This window comes from Scomber scombrus, chromosome 3 (assembly GCF_963691925.1).
Source record: "Scomber scombrus chromosome 3, fScoSco1.1, whole genome shotgun sequence".
NCBI lineage: Eukaryota > Metazoa > Chordata > Actinopteri > Scombriformes > Scombridae > Scomber > Scomber scombrus.
In genome coordinates, this window is record NC_084972.1 from 2426185 (window position 1) to 2443288 (window position 17104).

At 38.6% G+C, this 17104-nt stretch overlaps 1 protein-coding gene across 1 annotated transcript in view; it reads left to right on the top strand.

Annotated features, from left to right (window-relative positions):
* nfasca (neurofascin homolog (chicken) a) overlaps positions 1-17104 on the top strand; it is a 76481-nt gene that overhangs the window by 28853 nt on the left and 30524 nt on the right. The window contains exons 8-25 of the mRNA XM_062416082.1: positions 1833-1944; positions 2388-2572; positions 2666-2797; positions 3439-3582; positions 4091-4202; positions 4343-4509; positions 5873-6020; positions 7074-7198; positions 8768-8812; positions 9422-9523; positions 10170-10367; positions 11030-11100; positions 11385-11607; positions 11797-11912; positions 12110-12320; positions 12849-12971; positions 13224-13397; positions 15562-15588. Of these exons, the coding sequence (XP_062272066.1) occupies positions 1833-1944; positions 2388-2572; positions 2666-2797; positions 3439-3582; positions 4091-4202; positions 4343-4509; positions 5873-6020; positions 7074-7198; positions 8768-8812; positions 9422-9523; positions 10170-10367; positions 11030-11100; positions 11385-11607; positions 11797-11912; positions 12110-12320; positions 12849-12971; positions 13224-13397; positions 15562-15588 (2415 nt within the window). The remainder of the gene's footprint in view (positions 1-1832; positions 1945-2387; positions 2573-2665; positions 2798-3438; positions 3583-4090; positions 4203-4342; positions 4510-5872; positions 6021-7073; positions 7199-8767; positions 8813-9421; positions 9524-10169; positions 10368-11029; positions 11101-11384; positions 11608-11796; positions 11913-12109; positions 12321-12848; positions 12972-13223; positions 13398-15561; positions 15589-17104) is intronic.

A 17104-nucleotide genomic window follows, 5' to 3' on the forward strand; every position in this document is an offset into this window, starting at 1 on the left:
GTTAGGGTCATTTAGACATTTTTGATAAGATTATTTGGCTGGTTGTACAGTAGATGATGCTCAGGTTGATGGACAGTCACGAATGGTTGTATGTGGTCATTCAAAAATAAGAATTACAACTTTATTACAACAACAAAACATATGTAGGTAAGGGCAATGCTTCATTTAAATATGATAGCATAGAGTTGACTATAGTATTAATATTTCAATTTGCAGCAACATTACTAAAATGAGGTCCAACACGACAAGAAACACAAGTAGTGAGATGATTATAGAGGTGAGGATAAGTCTCCAACCTTATTTTGAAGAAGAAATGAAGACAAAAAAATCGAATTATTACCCAAACTTTGTGAAACATCCATCACAGTTTACATACCCACTTCCCCACTTCAACTTTACAACCAATATGCACATACTGTTAAGGCAGTAGTCTCCAACTGTGCTCCTGGAGAGCTACAAGCCCTGCATGTTCTAGGTATCTCCCCACTCTAACACACCTGATTCTAATAATGAACTTGTTATCAAACCCTTTGACAAGCTTCAGCTGCTTGATAATGAGTTAATTATCAGAATCAGGTGTGTTAGAGTGAGGAGATAACTAAAACATGCAGGGCAGTAGCTCTCCAGGAGCAGGGCTGGTGACCACTGTGTTAAGGTTAAGGTTACAAGTTATAAAGTGTTGAAATGTTAACTGACTACATGTGAGATGTTGTATGGGACCAATAGTTTAAGTTAAAACACTTAGAACAGTTGAGGAGTCAGTTGAAAGGGTTTGAATGTATATATATATATATATATATTTGACATTTTACAGCACTTTGAACTTTAAGCCTCACTGGCAGTTTCTTAGTCGCTGTAAGTAGAAATAAATGTAACTTGATGACACAATACTTGACTCTAAGATAAGATGAGCCTAAATTTAGTGAATTCACCCTCAGCTATATGGCTGTTTAAAATGCTACATGTGTTTGCTTGGTGTGGGCATTGTAGTGTTCAAACAAAGACAACACTTAGCAGTTTGCTCACATCCCATCCTGCTCAACTGACTGTTTGATTATCTTACAGTCAGTTTTTGGGTTCAAAGTGGGTTCAAAGTTTGGTTTGTTCTCACCAACCGAAGTTACGTTAATGCTAAACTAGGATTCTAAAATTATAGTAACAATGTATTTAGCGTGAGGTTTATTCATAGATCTCCCCCTCTTCCTTTTACTCACTGTATAATGTGTGTCGAATATAAAAAGCCAACTCTAAAGAACACCAAGTTTTTGTTTTAAAGGCTTTAATGTTGCCAAGGCAACCAGCTACATGATTGGACTGTGACTTAATGCGTTAGGCAAGCCCTGTGGGAAGGTTTAACATGGGGCTGAACGCTAATGCATCAAGTATCTGACCTTAAATATACTTCAGTTTGATTTTACACTAATCTCATCACAGCAGAAATACTGGGCAAGTTTTATCAGCTGTTTTATTTTAAGCTTTTAATGGCAATCATTGCCATCTCTGCTCCCTTGGCAAACATAAAGCAAGATCAATGACCCTGTGTGTTGTTTCTGCATCTCTTAATGTCTTCCTTTGAGAGAAGCCAGAGGGTTTAAGACGTGTTTACAACAGTCTGCAGAGAGAGCCAAAGCCTGGCAGAGATGGAACACAGCCACGCTACGAGGAAATGATCAGAATAATAGTGTTAGATTTATGTGGCAGAGAATACAAAGGAGGATGTTTAGCTCCTAGTAGGAAGTGAGTTAAGTGCAGTGCTCTTGGATTTGATTGTGGATGTGTTTGTGTGGTGTGTGTGTGGTGTGTGTTGACTTCTTCCTGTTCCTCGTCTGCAGGCCGCAGAGTAGCTGAGTCGACGCCGACCTTCCTCTCACCGACAGGGACTGAGAGTTCCAAAATGGTGCTACGAGATGAGCAGCTGCTGCTGGAGTGTATCGCTGCTGGACTGTGAGCTCACACGCACGCACACACACACACACACACACACACACACACACACACACTACACAAGATAAGATTAAATATTAATCGTAGGATATGCAAAAAAAGCATTCAAAAGTTTTACTGCTGCTATTTGAAAAAAGTAAAGAGGCAGTTCAAGCATATTCAGTCTCAAATAAAATGGGATATGGAAGTGAAGATTTGACCAGATTATTCAGGGATATAAATTGATTGCTGAAGTGGTCATGACTTAGAGCGCATTGAGTCTGGAGAATCAGAGCATAGCTGTAGAGGACTGCTCACCTCCAAATGGCATCTGCTCCCTCTCCCTCCTAAAGTAGGGGTCAAAAGGCAAAAAAATGTGCTTCACATTTGCTCCAAACACACTTGAGTCTCTCTTTCACAATCATGTGTCTCCTCTCTCTCTGTGTCCTCGTCTTCCCATGCAGTCCCACACCCGCCATCAAGTGGTTTAAGAAGGGTGGAGACCTGCCGGCACGGAAGGTGAAGTTCGAGAACTACAACAAAACCCTGAAGATTATCAACGTGTCAGAGGAGGATGCTGGGGTGTATGTATGCATGGCCAACAATTATTTAGGCAGCATACGCCATTCCATCTTTGTTGAGGTCAAAGGTGAGGCGGTTACGATTGGTTCTTTATTGAAATATACAACTTTGTGTTTGTGTCCGTCCATTGTGCTAACCTGACTTCCTGTTTATTCCACAGCGGCTCCTTACTGGCTGGACAAACCAACAAATCTGGTGCTAGCCCCGGATGAGAACGGGCGCCTTGTGTGCCGGGCCAATGGCAACCCTAAACCTAACATCCAGTGGCTGATGAATGGCAATCCAATTAACAGTAAGTACAGATAATAAATGATAATTTAAACATTACCACACTACTGGAGTGAGTCTAAAGTCATTTTCACATATGAGAATAAGTCCACCCTTAGCAAAAAGTAGTTTATTCATGCTTACATTTAATTTAGCAGAATAAAAATGTTTTTCACTACACATATTAGCTTTGAGGTATTACCCCTGTTATAAACTTATATGTTCAACATCATATAGTATATAACTAGTACAATGGCAGTATATAGAAGAGTGGACTTGTGCTATACTTTAAGTATACTTCAATCAACTAAAATGTGGACTAGAAGTATATACCTAGTACACTAGTAGTATATAGATGAGTATACTTGTTGTATACTTAAAGTGTACTTTTATAAACTTAAAATGACCTTAGAAAGTATACTTAAAGTATACTTTTATAAACTTAAAAATGTTCCAATTTAGTCCGAAGAGGTATTAAATTAGTAAACTTTCTAGTACACTACTACATGGTCCGTAGTATACCTGCTATACTTATACTTACACTCAAGCATACTTAATAAAATGAACTTCAAGTATACTACTTTTTGCTAAGGGCAGACATATACGTTTTATCATAACCTTGTCTTGTTTCACCATCTCCATCCTCTCTCCTCTCCTCCACTCCAGCCTCCGTGCCCCACCCGAGCCGTCAGATGATGGGCGACACCATCATCTTCCGCTCGGTGCAGGTGGGAAGCAGCGCCGTCTACCAGTGCAACGCCTCCAACCAGCACGGCTACCTGCTGGCCAACGCTTTCGTCAGCATCCTCGGTGAGACACGGAGGGCAGGGGACGGTCCATGGCAAAATGTGAACAGAGCAGTAACTAACATGGGCTGGAAGTGTTGTTCTTCTGTACCAGTGTTTTGAATGGATACCTGTGAGATATACTACCGTTTAATGTCTTGGGTCTCTCCATTCAACAACAATTATTTAAAAAACTACATACAGGATTGATCTTCACAAAATATAGGTGTTATTTCATCCTTAGTAGAATTTCTAGGAACTACAATTCATTTTTACACTGAATTAAAGAATTACGCCAAAACAAATCTTGAACCTATCTCTGTACTGGACGCAACAAATCAAACTGATATCAGTATTCCCATCTTACTCTGGGTAGGAAAGAAAAGTAAAGTACTTTATTTTTTAACCTTAACACATCAAAACAGATCAGTGGTTGATTAAACTTCAGATAAACATCTGGAAACATTCACATCACTTTACAAATGTAAGTAATGAAGTGTTAAAGGTGTAACTGACTCTCCCTCTCTCTGAAGACATGGCTCCGAGGATGCTGGGCCCTAAAAACCAGCTGATTAAAGTCATTGAGAACAACAGAACCTTCCTGGACTGTCCCTTCTTCGGTTCCCCTCTGCCAGAGTTACGCTGGTGAGCATCTAATGTCTTTTTCTTTCATTAAATCCAAAAATACATCTGTGAATTCACAACACTGTACTTGTTTTAAATTAAATGAATAGCACATACTCTGTTTTTTTACCCATTACTGTGTCTTTTTTTAATGTGTGTAGGTTTAAGAATGGACAGGGCAGCGGCCTGGATGGGGGTCAGTATCGTGTTTACATCAACGGCTCTCTGGAGATCAAACGGGCCCGAGCAGAGGACGAAGGCACTTACACCTGTGTGGCCAACAGCATCATGGGCACGGCCGAGAACCAGGTCCGCCTGGAGGTCAAAGGTCAGACATTACATTACATCAAACTTGGATTATGTATCCTGTTAACACTCAGCATCTAATCTCATCCTTTGAAATGATGACACTTGATTTTCATAGGATGGCCTACAACAATGAGCTTTTTTATGTTTTATTAAGCACTACATGCAATATGTGAAAGATGAAACTATGTCTTTTCTTTGTGCCAAATAACCCACGCTGGTGCCTTTTATTCCGACTTTACAAGTGCCTCATCTTCTGTTCTCAAACAGCCACAATTCTATTCAGACTATGTACACTGCAAAAAATATCCATCCTAGCCTAGTATTCAGGGTGGAGGTGTGTGAACTAATCTGAAAGGATAGTGAGATAACTTCATTTTTCATTTGCAGTTTTATTGAGTCAAGTGCCAAAGATCTTTATCTTTACAAAACATTTCCCAACCATACAAAATATGTTTATGTGCTACAAATTTGCTCTGTAATTAGGTCTGTCACAATAATTACATTATATACTCATGGTACAATAACATAATTATCAGCATCATCATGTCTATATATTAACTTATCATATGATACATATGATCATTTTTTTGACCTCAGTATTGCCACACTTCACATTAACAGCTAAGAGACTATTCATGTCACATTGGTTAAGGAAGTAGTGTCCTCCATTCCTCACTGTGTACGTCCTGAGTGGAGACTGTAGAAGAATTAAAGGTAAATAACTCTGTTCACAACCATAATGACAGTCTGTGTTTTTACACAAGTGAAACAGCCACTCTACCCCCCCCCCCCCCCCCCCGTGCATTATAATGCTATTGTATTATCATTATATCAGTGGTATAAAATGATCTTCAAATTTCAAATGACAATAATATTGTTCATCCTGATTATTTCTGAGACAATATATCGTCCAACAAACCTAGTTATCATGACAGGCCAATCTGTAATATTTGTTTTCTAATCCAGTGGATTCCTACAAAATGTATTTACTATTTGAGGTTAGTTATATGAACTACCTTTATTCATATAACTAACTAACATACTTATATGAAGGTCAGTAGTTATAGTGATGGGAAACTCTGAGGAAAGATTGTATTTTCTTGCTTCAACAGACAAAGACAGATTTTAGGTGCTTTGGGTACAAACTGAATGTCTGGACAGATGGATGTATTTTGCAGTTTATAAAACATACTGACAGATTGAAGTGGCCTTAAAGTGACGTGTATTGAGGTGAATGAGCTTTTTTTTTAAGGAAAGGACTGGTCGATCATCAGACACAGTTTCTACCTTTCACGGATGTTCCTGGATGCACTGGTTCACACCGTTTTGTGTGTTTGCATGTGTGTGTGTACGTGTGTCCCTTCAACATCACTCTACCTCAGAACCGACTCGTATAATCCGAGTCCCCGAGCACCAGTCAGCCATCAGAGGCTCCGTGGCTCGCTTCGAATGTAAGGTGAAGTCTGACCCCAGCCTCCCCATCGCTGTGGCCTGGTGGAAGGATGACAAGCCTCTCTATCTGGGATGGAGGTAACAGCACCTTATAGTGGCCCTCAATAACAACTCACATTTCAATGCCAAACACCATTACCATATATTTTTTAAATTTGTTATCATTAATAAAATTGTCAGCTGCAGCTATGTTGTTTCTTCTGGAAAATGATCAATGAATCAATTTAATCGTACATATATTCTATTTCATTGCATTTGTTTGATGTTTTACATTATTTATCCATTTATTTTTTTCAACCTTATTTTACATTATTTTATTATCATCATTCTATAAGTTTTATCTTCTTATCGATTTAATTTGTCTGTTTCTCTTGTCTTTAAATCTCTTTTTTAACCTAGTTTTAGTCCAGCTTTTATTCAACTTTATCTCTTTTATTTCATTTTACTTTTGTTTTGTCTTTTGATTCTATTTTAACCTTTTGTCTAACTTTTAATACATGCTTACTTTTATTCTCTCTTATTATACTATTATTATATATATTTATTATATTATTATACTTATTTAATGATTTGATTTATTTCCTTTTTTATTCATTTATTTTATTAAATGTTTTATCTTCTTCTTATTTTCTCTTGTGTGCATTGGTCTCAATTTTTGTCTTTTAATATGTTATTTGTTTTTATTCTTTATGTTGTCATTTGTTCTGACCATTAGATCCTTTCAGTGTAATCTGGCAACATAGTCGCTCACATCAAATATAAAAAGAAGTTGGTGTGTTCTCTCTGTCACAACAGTTACAGTAGCAAATAGCTCTTCTACTGGGAAGCACACTTTCTTTTCTTTTTTTGTGTGATAACTACAGTTCTATGTGTAGTAATCTTCACATGGTAATCCATTTAGAATCTTTGTTATTGTTGCGCAGTTATATGAAAAAAAAACACAACAAATGTCATTGTGTGGTCAAAAAGACTAGAAAAGTGACAAATAAATACAGTCCATTTACCATTTAGCATTATTTTAAAAAATCCAAAATCAATACATGAGCAACTACAAACTGCTCTCAACAACAGAAATACAGCTGAACAGATTGAAATGTCATATCAAATTCTGTCTCTGTGTTTGTCTCCCAGGATCAAGAAGGACGAGGAGTCGCTGACCATCCCCAACATCAACGAGGGCGATGAGGGAACGTACACCTGCACTGTTAAATCTGAGATAGACGAGGACTCTGCCTCAGCCCGCCTCACTGTGTTAGGTAGACTCACATACAGAGCAGACTTACAGCAGTTACTCTATTAAAGCAAAGGTCCTGCATTCAAAACCTTACTACAGAAAATATGTTGTTGTATTTGAATTAAAAGGTCTAATAGTATTTGTTAAGAAGAATGCATAGGCACAATAGAATAGGGGTACATTATTGTTGCTTGTTACAGTCCAAGGCATTATTTATCCACCATCTCTACAAATGAATCAGATTAAGAAATTAAGATGAAATGTAGAAGTACATTTGCAGGACCAATCAAAAACCCTGTCATTCACTTAAATGAGAAAGTGGGTCTAAACTTTTGACTGGTACTGTGTATAGAAAAAAGATCATTTCTTAACAGCCTTAAGTGTCACAGTAAGTGTCTGTTAGAGTGTCTATCTTACATTCTAAGTAATATATCATGTCTCACAATATAAACTCACTCCTTCCCCTGTAAATGAACTAACTATTAACACTTTCCTGTTTAATTTAGAAAAACAGGAAGAATCATTCTGAAAAACAGGAAAATGATCTCATTAATTCAGAAAAACAGAGCGTTTTTATTTTTTTCAAGTGAATGAAATGTGCTTCCATAACAATGTTCCCTTTTAAAAAGTAGCTCTCAAGATTGAAATACTCAAGTACATTTAAAACTGTTCTCCTATATGACATGAGCAAACGCATGACATTAACATTACATTCCCTCTGTGACACACGCGCTCACACACACACACACACACACTGTACTGTTTCCAATTTAGTCTTTGCTGTTACGGCTTCATATTCTCTCATTTAGATATTTACTGTAAATGTCTTCAGATTTCTTTCTTGACACTGTACTGTGTTTCAGCTCAGTGCCTTCACAGTGGAAATCATGCATGTTTTATTGTGGCTGTAGTTGACTAAATACTCACCTAGCTTAGCTTTAACTCCCACTGATTCAGCAGTTTGCATGCAGCAGATGGAGTCACACACTGTAGTGCTGTGTAGAATGTGCTGTAAGTGAAGCTGATGTGAAGTTTGAGCATCTCATGGGATCTGAGGATTTTTGAATTGATGATTATATTTGGCTCACTGGAATAAGCCAATGCATTTTTAAAAATGAAACATCATTTGGAAGTTGTTGTCTTATCATTTTCCTGAAGACCATAATCTTTTAAGGAGGTGATTAACACTGCTGTACAGTACATCTGTGTTTTAAGTAATTCTAACAGCTGACTAATTGTCTTGTTGCCATCTGTGATCTGGTAAAAGAATTAAGATGCATGTTTAGAATTGTCCTTATTGTACACTTGAAAAGTCTTCTGGGATTGTAGACACACAACCTCCAAATCTTGTAATTTTTTTTGGAAATGTGGCTCATTCCAGGGGCTCAAATGTAATCATCAATGAAGATAATTACATCAGTGTCTCAAACTGAAGCTCAGTGAAACTGACTTATATTCATATACATGTGTACTGTGCATTAGATCACCTGTCAATAATAACTGTGCTCCCTTGCTGTTGATTGGCTAGTAGACTAACTTGCAAACTCTAACCTTTACACCCGACTCCTGGTCCTTCACCCCCGCCCCACAGAGGAAGCCTCCCTCAACCCCTCAGTCTCTAGTGCCTTTCCTCCAGGTAACACACAGCTCAGGTGGAATTTTTTTGTCCATTTTTATCTATCTCTATCTTTTATTATGCCTTTGTTATATCATCATATTTTTATTAACACACTCTTATAATGGATATTTTTTTTTATTATATACCAAATCTTTTCTTTCTCCATGTGTGTTTGAGAGCCGAGACTGCTTTTAAGGCACAATGGATTACTCTATGCATGCGCTGCGATCCATCCTGTCAAGTCATTCAATCTCATATTAAGTCTGAAAGATTTTGTCCATATTGTTGGCATGTGGGTTAGGGTTTGATATGATAATTCCAAGTTGTTCATGTTATTAGTTATTAGGGGTACGTTTTGCGATATATTTATAATTTCCTGAAACAAGTAAAACTGATTTTGAAACTCAACTGTGAGCTGTGTTTAAATACAATAGTGAACTAGAAGATCTGGAGCTTATAATTAAATCAAGGAGTGTATTTTAACTTAACACTGAAGGACTGATTATGAGAATAAATGGCATTGCGCGGTATGAGTGAGACGTGTTTTGCAGCATGCCTATCCTTGCATGTGTGTGTTAGTCTATGTTTGCCATGTCTAAAGCCAGGTTATTGCCTGTTTGTCTGCAGACCGTCCAGACCCTCCCATGGATCTGGATCTGTCAGACCCAGCAGCCCGCAGCGTTCGCCTCACCTGGATTCCTGGAAATGACCACAGGAGCCCCATCACAGGTCAGTACACACACACACACACACACACACACACACACACACACATACACACACACACACACACACACACACACACACACGCACACACACACACACACACACACACACGTCATACACTCTGTCACCTCTCCTAGGCATCCTAGAGGGACTGACATTTTATTGTCATCTTTCTCGAACATTTTTGTTACAAGCATAGACTGTGCTATATTTAAGTATGTGGAAGCAGTGCAGCTTTTATTCGTCTCTTAGTAAAGGATAGCTAGTTTGTCTCAGGTTTTAAAATAAATGATAATGTAGGAATGTTGAATTAGAATACACATTAATAAATGAGTGTAAGAAATGAGGTAAATTTTCATAGGACACAATAATAATCCATCTGAGAAATATCCCTTGGGGGCTGATTATTCATAAAATTCTAATTATAATCTGTATTTATAGGGAGGTAATGTAAAATTAGTGAAATTAGGTCATTAAACCAAGTGGAGAGGAGATGAAGGGATGAAATGACATGAAATGAGAATACATAAAGCTACACTGCTGGTAGTCCATTACCTGCTTACCCCTTCCAGGAACTCTAGATACATTCAGCATTCCACTGCTTGAACAGTAAGTACTCTACCTTTTCTTGTGCTTGGTGTCTTTGCAGAGTTCTTGGTCCAGTTTGAAGAGGACCGCTGGGAGCCAGGCAGATGGCAGAACCTGTCCTCTTACCCTGGGGACCTCAACTCTGTCATCCTGCAGCTCGCTCCCTTCATCAACTATCAGTTCAGGGTCATCGCCATCAACGCAGTGGGCCAGAGTCAGCCCAGCCGACCCTCACCACGATACCAGACCAGTGGAGCTGGTAAGAAACACCACACACACACTCTCACCTGAAACTATGTGTGTGTTTAAACACTGACAATGTGTTTAAACACATTGTGGGAAGCCGGGATTAGTGAAATGTGATTATGCTGTCTAGAAGACAGAGTTAACATTCTGGCAGCAGAGTTTTGGATGTTCTGGAGGTGGGAGGGGAATGTTGTGCTGTTTCCAGAGTGCAGTGAATTACAGCAGTCCAATCAGCTGCTTATGAAAGCGTGAATAACAGTTTTCAGAATTTTGGCAGAAAGAAATGTTGTGATCCTTGAAATGTTTCTGAAATGATAAAAACAGGATTGAAGCACATACATTATTAACATATTTATCTAGGGTGATGGTGAATCATAACTGTTTGAAATGTGGCTGTTTGTACTATCTCGGCCTATGACTAATATCTTACCAGCATTTTTTTGTGACAGTTTAGCAGGTTGGCATTGCTCTGATAGTTGTGTTCAGGGTCACAGTTCAGAAAGATCAGAGTATCATCTGCATAAAAAAGCATATGCGGTACAAGGTACATTTGAGGTAAATTTTACAGATTCTAGAAGACATTTCTAGAAGCTTCGGGTCATAAATCTGTACCTGTACAGTGCAGACGTGACATTTGTTTGAGTTGATGTTGATGTTTTGTTATGTTGTATTAAGCCCCAGATACCATTCCCAGAGGTCTACGAGGATGGGGCTCCAAGAAGGACAACATGGAGATCACCTGGGAGGTAAGACTTGTACAAGGCAGGGAAGTAAATCTTGTAAGTGTCCTATTGTATTCAATGTTAATTATAACAACACAAAGAGTTAAGTTTGTATTGTGATCATAGAAATTTGAAAATAAGATCATGTAATCTGAAAGTAGTAGGAATAGTTGACCTCTTATTCATGGTATGAACAATATCCCTCCAACCCATATTTAATGTTTGTGTAAGTCTAATTTGATATGAATTCATACCAGTATCTCATAAGAATCAGCAATGAGTGAGCTTTTTGTTTATATTTTCTTCAGCCCCTGATTGACCTGGAGAGAAATGGCCCCAACCTGCACTATAGTGTGTGGTGGAAACGGAAGGATTCAGGGGAGGAGTGGAGTAACGTGACCACAATGGAGTCCAAACATGTCGTCCAAAACACAGACACCTATGTGCCTTATGAGCTCAAAATCCAGGCCAGGAATGAGTTTGGATCAGGGCCTGAGTCTAATATGGTCACTGGATACTCCGGAGAGGACAGTAAGTAGATACACAGTAGATATTAGATATTTTGAAAGTCAATAACATTGATTTTTAGGTGAAAGCTGGTAGATATTTTTTTGTGATGGTTTACCAGCTGATGGAAGCTCGCAGAATTGTATTAGTCATATAATTACTGTAAAGCAATGAGAGCACCTCCTGAGGGAATTTGTTATTCCGTGTGTTCAGAACCCACCGCCCCTCCCACTGACCTGCGGGTGTCAAAGGTAGACGACATCAAAGCCAATATCCACTGGAAGCCTGTGGACATGAACACTGTCCAGGGAGAGTTCAAGGAGTACAGAGTGAGACTGGCTACATTTTTGTAATAAGAACTGACTGCAGAGTTGGTCTAAAAATAGATTTTTTCTTCCTCCATTCCCCTTCTTAATGTCTGATCTCTTTAATGTATCTAGTTGAATCTCTCCACCCTCCTCTGCACTTCTTACTCATCAACTTCGTTCTTGCCTTTTTTCTTTCCTTCCTTCCCTTTTCCTCCCAGCTGTACTACTGGCGCGAGTCCAGTCTGGTTCCAGGTCTGGTGTTCAGTAAGGAAAACAAGACCAAAGGTTTCTACAGCACCATGGCCGAGCCGTCCGGCATCGTAACTGACCTGGTACCCTACTCGCGGTACAAGATGCTCATGGTTGTGGCCAACAACGGCTACGAGGGTCCGCCCAGCAACATGGTGGATTTTGCCACCAAGGAGGGAGGTGAGGACACTGAAGTATTATATCCAGGAGAAGCTGACATTGTAATGAAGCCACACCTTTAGTTCAAAAGATGAGCATTTGGAGAAATTAATTCTAATCATAACACATCAGACCACAAGATGATTAGGTATAAAAGGGAGCGCATATCAGTTTTATATGGAATTTTTACTAACTAATGCACTAATCATACACTACATATAAAAGTATCCATTACATCACACATAGGTTCATAATGAGACATTTACAAACAAAATGCATAAGTGGAATTTTAAGAGATTCTTTTGGAGCTACTGGCATGAATGTGTGCAGAGCTGGAGATGTTGTTGTAGAGCATCATAAGGCCTCAGCTTTCACTCATTATGATGCCAGCTTGCATAGAACAAGGTACTTTTCTCTCTGTCATTTTCTTAAATCATAGACACCCACTCTTCTGTTTATGTGTGTGTCTTTGTGTGTGTGTGTGTGTGTGTGTGTGTGTGTGTGTGTGTGTGTGTGTGTGTGTGTGTGTGTGTGTGTGTGTGTGTGTAGTGCCGGATGCTCCCAGGGTCTTCAGGATTAATCGGAGGACTTTTGATATGATCCACCTAGAATGGGAAAAACCTCTGGAGCCCAATGGCATTCTGATTGGATACCAGCTCAAGTACCATACAGGTGAAAATTCTGAGCTCCTTCCCCAATATTGTCTAGTATAGTCCAACAGGGCAGCAACAAGAGTGGACACACAACTAGCCACGTTTAAACCAACACTGCACCTGTCTCTTCCCTCACTTTTTTTGTAAATGTACTTGTGGCTGTGTGTGTGTGTGTGTGTGTGTGTGTGTGTGTGTGTGTGTGTGTGTGTGTGTGTGTGTGTGTGTGTGTGTGTGTGTGTGTGTGTGTGTGTGTGTGTGTGTGTGTGTGTAGTCAATGGCTCCAGGTCGGGTCGTCCCCAGCTGCAGACTTTCCTTCCAAACGTGACAGATTTCAGGCTCCGCCTGCCGGACCGATCTACCCGCTACAAGTTCTCTCTGTCAGCACTCACCCAAGTGGGAGCTGGGGAGGTCTTTGCAGAGGAATCTCCACATTTCACCAACGAAGGTGAGTGTTTCTGAAAACACACACACACACACACACACACACACACACAAAATCTCACATTCAGTGTTTCCAACAGAATAGGAATGCCTCTGAAATTGCAAACACTAAACTTTTACACTTCTCTATTTACACAGAGATTGATGTTATGATGTATTATTACAATAATTTAATGGAACTGATACATATACTAAAATATATGTGGAATACATCATTTTTACATTAAAATCAACTGGAGAAAAAAAGGGTTTTTCATTGGCCACCAACCAGGCAGTGTCGCATTGATTCGCTGCCAATGAATGTGTAGTTGCAACAACAGATACAGTAAATCACTTATATCGATCAGTATATCACTATGAGTGTAATATGTAGTTGTGTAATAATATGCCATTATATGCTTGTAGTGAGGTAAGTGCTCACTAGTTTAACTTTTTATCAGTTTCATTGATTAGTTTTAGTTTCAAATGAGCTGAGAGTTTGAGTTAATCAAACTGAACGCAGCGTAATAGTTGGAATACTGTTAACAACCGTTTTTCTGCATCATATATTTAATATATACTTCTGAATACTCATTGCACATATGAATAGATACAGTATGTGCTAACACCTAATACAGGACTTAAATTATATCCTGACTCTTCAGTATCACTGTATGGATCAGTTATGTATACTGTACATATTGATAATGTTTGCAGCATTCTATATTTTTTATAGTCATTGAATCCCAGGAAAAAAATGAAACCAACAATGAATGTTGAATGAACACAGCTGGAGAGAAGGACACTGTGATCTTTGTATTCCTTTTATCACAATGTAAAGCAGATATATCTGTCATGAACACACACACTGTAGTTTATATGTCAGTCCCACACACACAGTCTTGCTGCCAGAAATACTCACTAAAGTACCAAATGTGTATTAATCCGCAGGTGAAAATAGTCCCCAACAAATGAATTATTTCCACCTGTTTGAGTAATGTTTGCAAAAAACCCACAGTTCCCAGCTGGTTAGTTATTAGGCTTTTTAAAAATGAAACTTTATATTTGGACTTAGGGCTGGGTGATATAGGTAGAATCAAATATCACAGTATTATTCTAGGGATGACTATCGGTGCTTTCACAAAATATTAACGCAATGAGATTTTTGATAAATAATCATCAGTAATAAAGACAGATAATAGAACAGTGTGTTAAGCTCAGAAAAATATTTATATTATATATTTTTACTGTAATGCAGCCTTTAAAAGCAGGAAAAGACAACAATTATTCTATATCACCATATTACCATATTCAAAATCTAAGAAGATATGTAAAATATTAAAATATTGATATAATATTGATTTATTGCCCAGCCCTGTTTGGAATAAATATAAGGCTTGAGGTTGAGAGCCAGTAGGGTAATCAGAAAAGTAGTGTGAGACGCATCAAGACTTGGCTTTGGTGTTTTCATGGGATTTGTCGGCGAAAAGAAAATAAAGAATAACAGCGACTTTGTGAACTGAAACTAAATTTTGGTACATTATAAAAATCAACTTGCACAGACTTGAAACTTTTCTTGAAATAAATAATCCAAGAGTTTAAAAGGTTGATTCACGACCCGTTTTATAAATGGAATTACTGAAGATTTTGTCTACACACAGTGTGTCTAGGATTCTATTTGCCAAACATCCCACAGGACACTCAGCCATTCCTATCACTTCACTCTGCTGCATTGTGTCCTCTGCTATGCAAGCACACCATTTCTCTGCATGGGAACTGGGTTGGTCTGATAACAGGTATACGTTGTGAGAGTCTGGTTTTGTGAATCCGTGGAACCTGTGTGTGTGTGTGTGTGTGTGTGTGTGTGTGTGTGTGCGTGTGTGTGCGTGTGCGTGCGTGTGTGTGTGTGTGTGTGCGCACAAGCAAGAGAGAGAGGGTGAGATGGAGAAATAGAAAGAGAGAGAGGTAAGAGAGTAAACACAGGCCTCTTTGTGGGGGTATCAGATGGAGAAAGGGCTGCTCTTTCTCTGATGGTTTCACACATATGCATAACAAGTCCGCTTTACTTCTAGCAGTATCTAGCCATGCTGATATTTTGTTTGTTTTTTCGGAATTTGAAATGTCTCTCTGTCTCTGAGATGGACATTTATTTATTTATTTCCTGTCTCTCCTGCTCTTTTCGTTGGCAGAGAACTTTACTGATGCTACAGGTCTAGGTAATGGGGACCAAGAAGCACAGCGAATCTGCCTGTCGCCTTGCCCTGCTCCCATCCTCCATGTCTGTCCCTTTATCTGTCCATCCTAACACTTAGCAGCAGTGCAGTCCACATTCAATTCCCTTCTGTTACTGTGCGGCATTGCGCAGGCGTACCACTCCCTGCAGCTCACAATGGCAGTCAACAGAGGGAGCTGCTACATTAGTTTTAACCCCACCAGGTTGAGACGTTACTGCCTGAGGGGTAGAGGTATTTTAAAAAAGAACATGCTCTTATATCTCAGAGTGTTAATAGATCATTTTTGAGACAATTCACTTTTTTTTTTGCAGTACAGCACAGTAAGCTGTTACATGACTGGATATTCATGCAGATTAGTTAAGCTTTGAGTTCAGATCTGCAAGTCTGAGAATATTTTTGAAACTGTTCAACTCAATTCACTAGTGGGTGATTGATACAATATTGGCAATATATATGTTGTGTGTTGCACCATGTAATTTCAAGAAGACCAATCACTTAACATAAGAAAGCACAAAAAATAGTTATTTTCATTGTTGATTAATCTTTTGTTTATGATTTAAATTAGTTGAAACTCTTTTAAAAATATATGAAAGAAGAATAACTGCCCAAAGGTAATGTCATTTCTATATTTTTTAAGCATCTGTCAAAACCCCCAAGTCATTACAGTTATTATAATGATATACAATAGACTACATGTCTAAAGCTCTAGGTAAAAACAGAGCAGACTGAATGTGTCCTTTTGGACTGAACTGCTGTCTATGCTGTTTTTCTTTCTTCACTCATCTGTCCATCTGCCTGTCTGCCTCTCCTCATCTCTCAATCCTTCCTCTGTGTGTAAAGCTGCTGTTTATCTGCTGCTGTCTGTGTGCTGTCAGGGATTGAATATGCCTAAACTCATATTGCCTTCGAGTACAGTAGTTTCCTTTACAGTTCACACATTGAGTCAACAGGAATACATGGCACAGAGACAATTTAACATATCTGAAGCATCTCATACGTCACACATTATTAATGTCTGCTAGCACATTTTTTCTATTAGTCAAGTCCAATTTTATTTGTACATAATAGCACAAATCATACATTTGCTTCACAATCTATTTAGCATACAACATATTCTGTCCTTAGACCCTCTATTTGAATAAGGAAAGAAACCTCATGGATCACTCTGCCAGGATGGACAGACATTCAATAGATGTATTTACAGGATAGACCAATATAGCACAATTACAATATAGAAAAACAGGATGACAAAATCATAGATAAATTAATAATATAGAATATACTGAGAGGAAGAATCTAGATCACCTTCATGCTTAGGACACCTTTATAGCACCCTTATACCTGTAAAGCATTCATTCGTACTCTTTATGTTGAATTACTCTTGAATTACTATTATGATTTACTGAACCAATCCCTGATGGCGCACCTTTACAATGCAAACTCACAGCATCATTGCTCTTTCTGTCTGCCACCAGACACAAGTTAGCTGTGTGTGGCA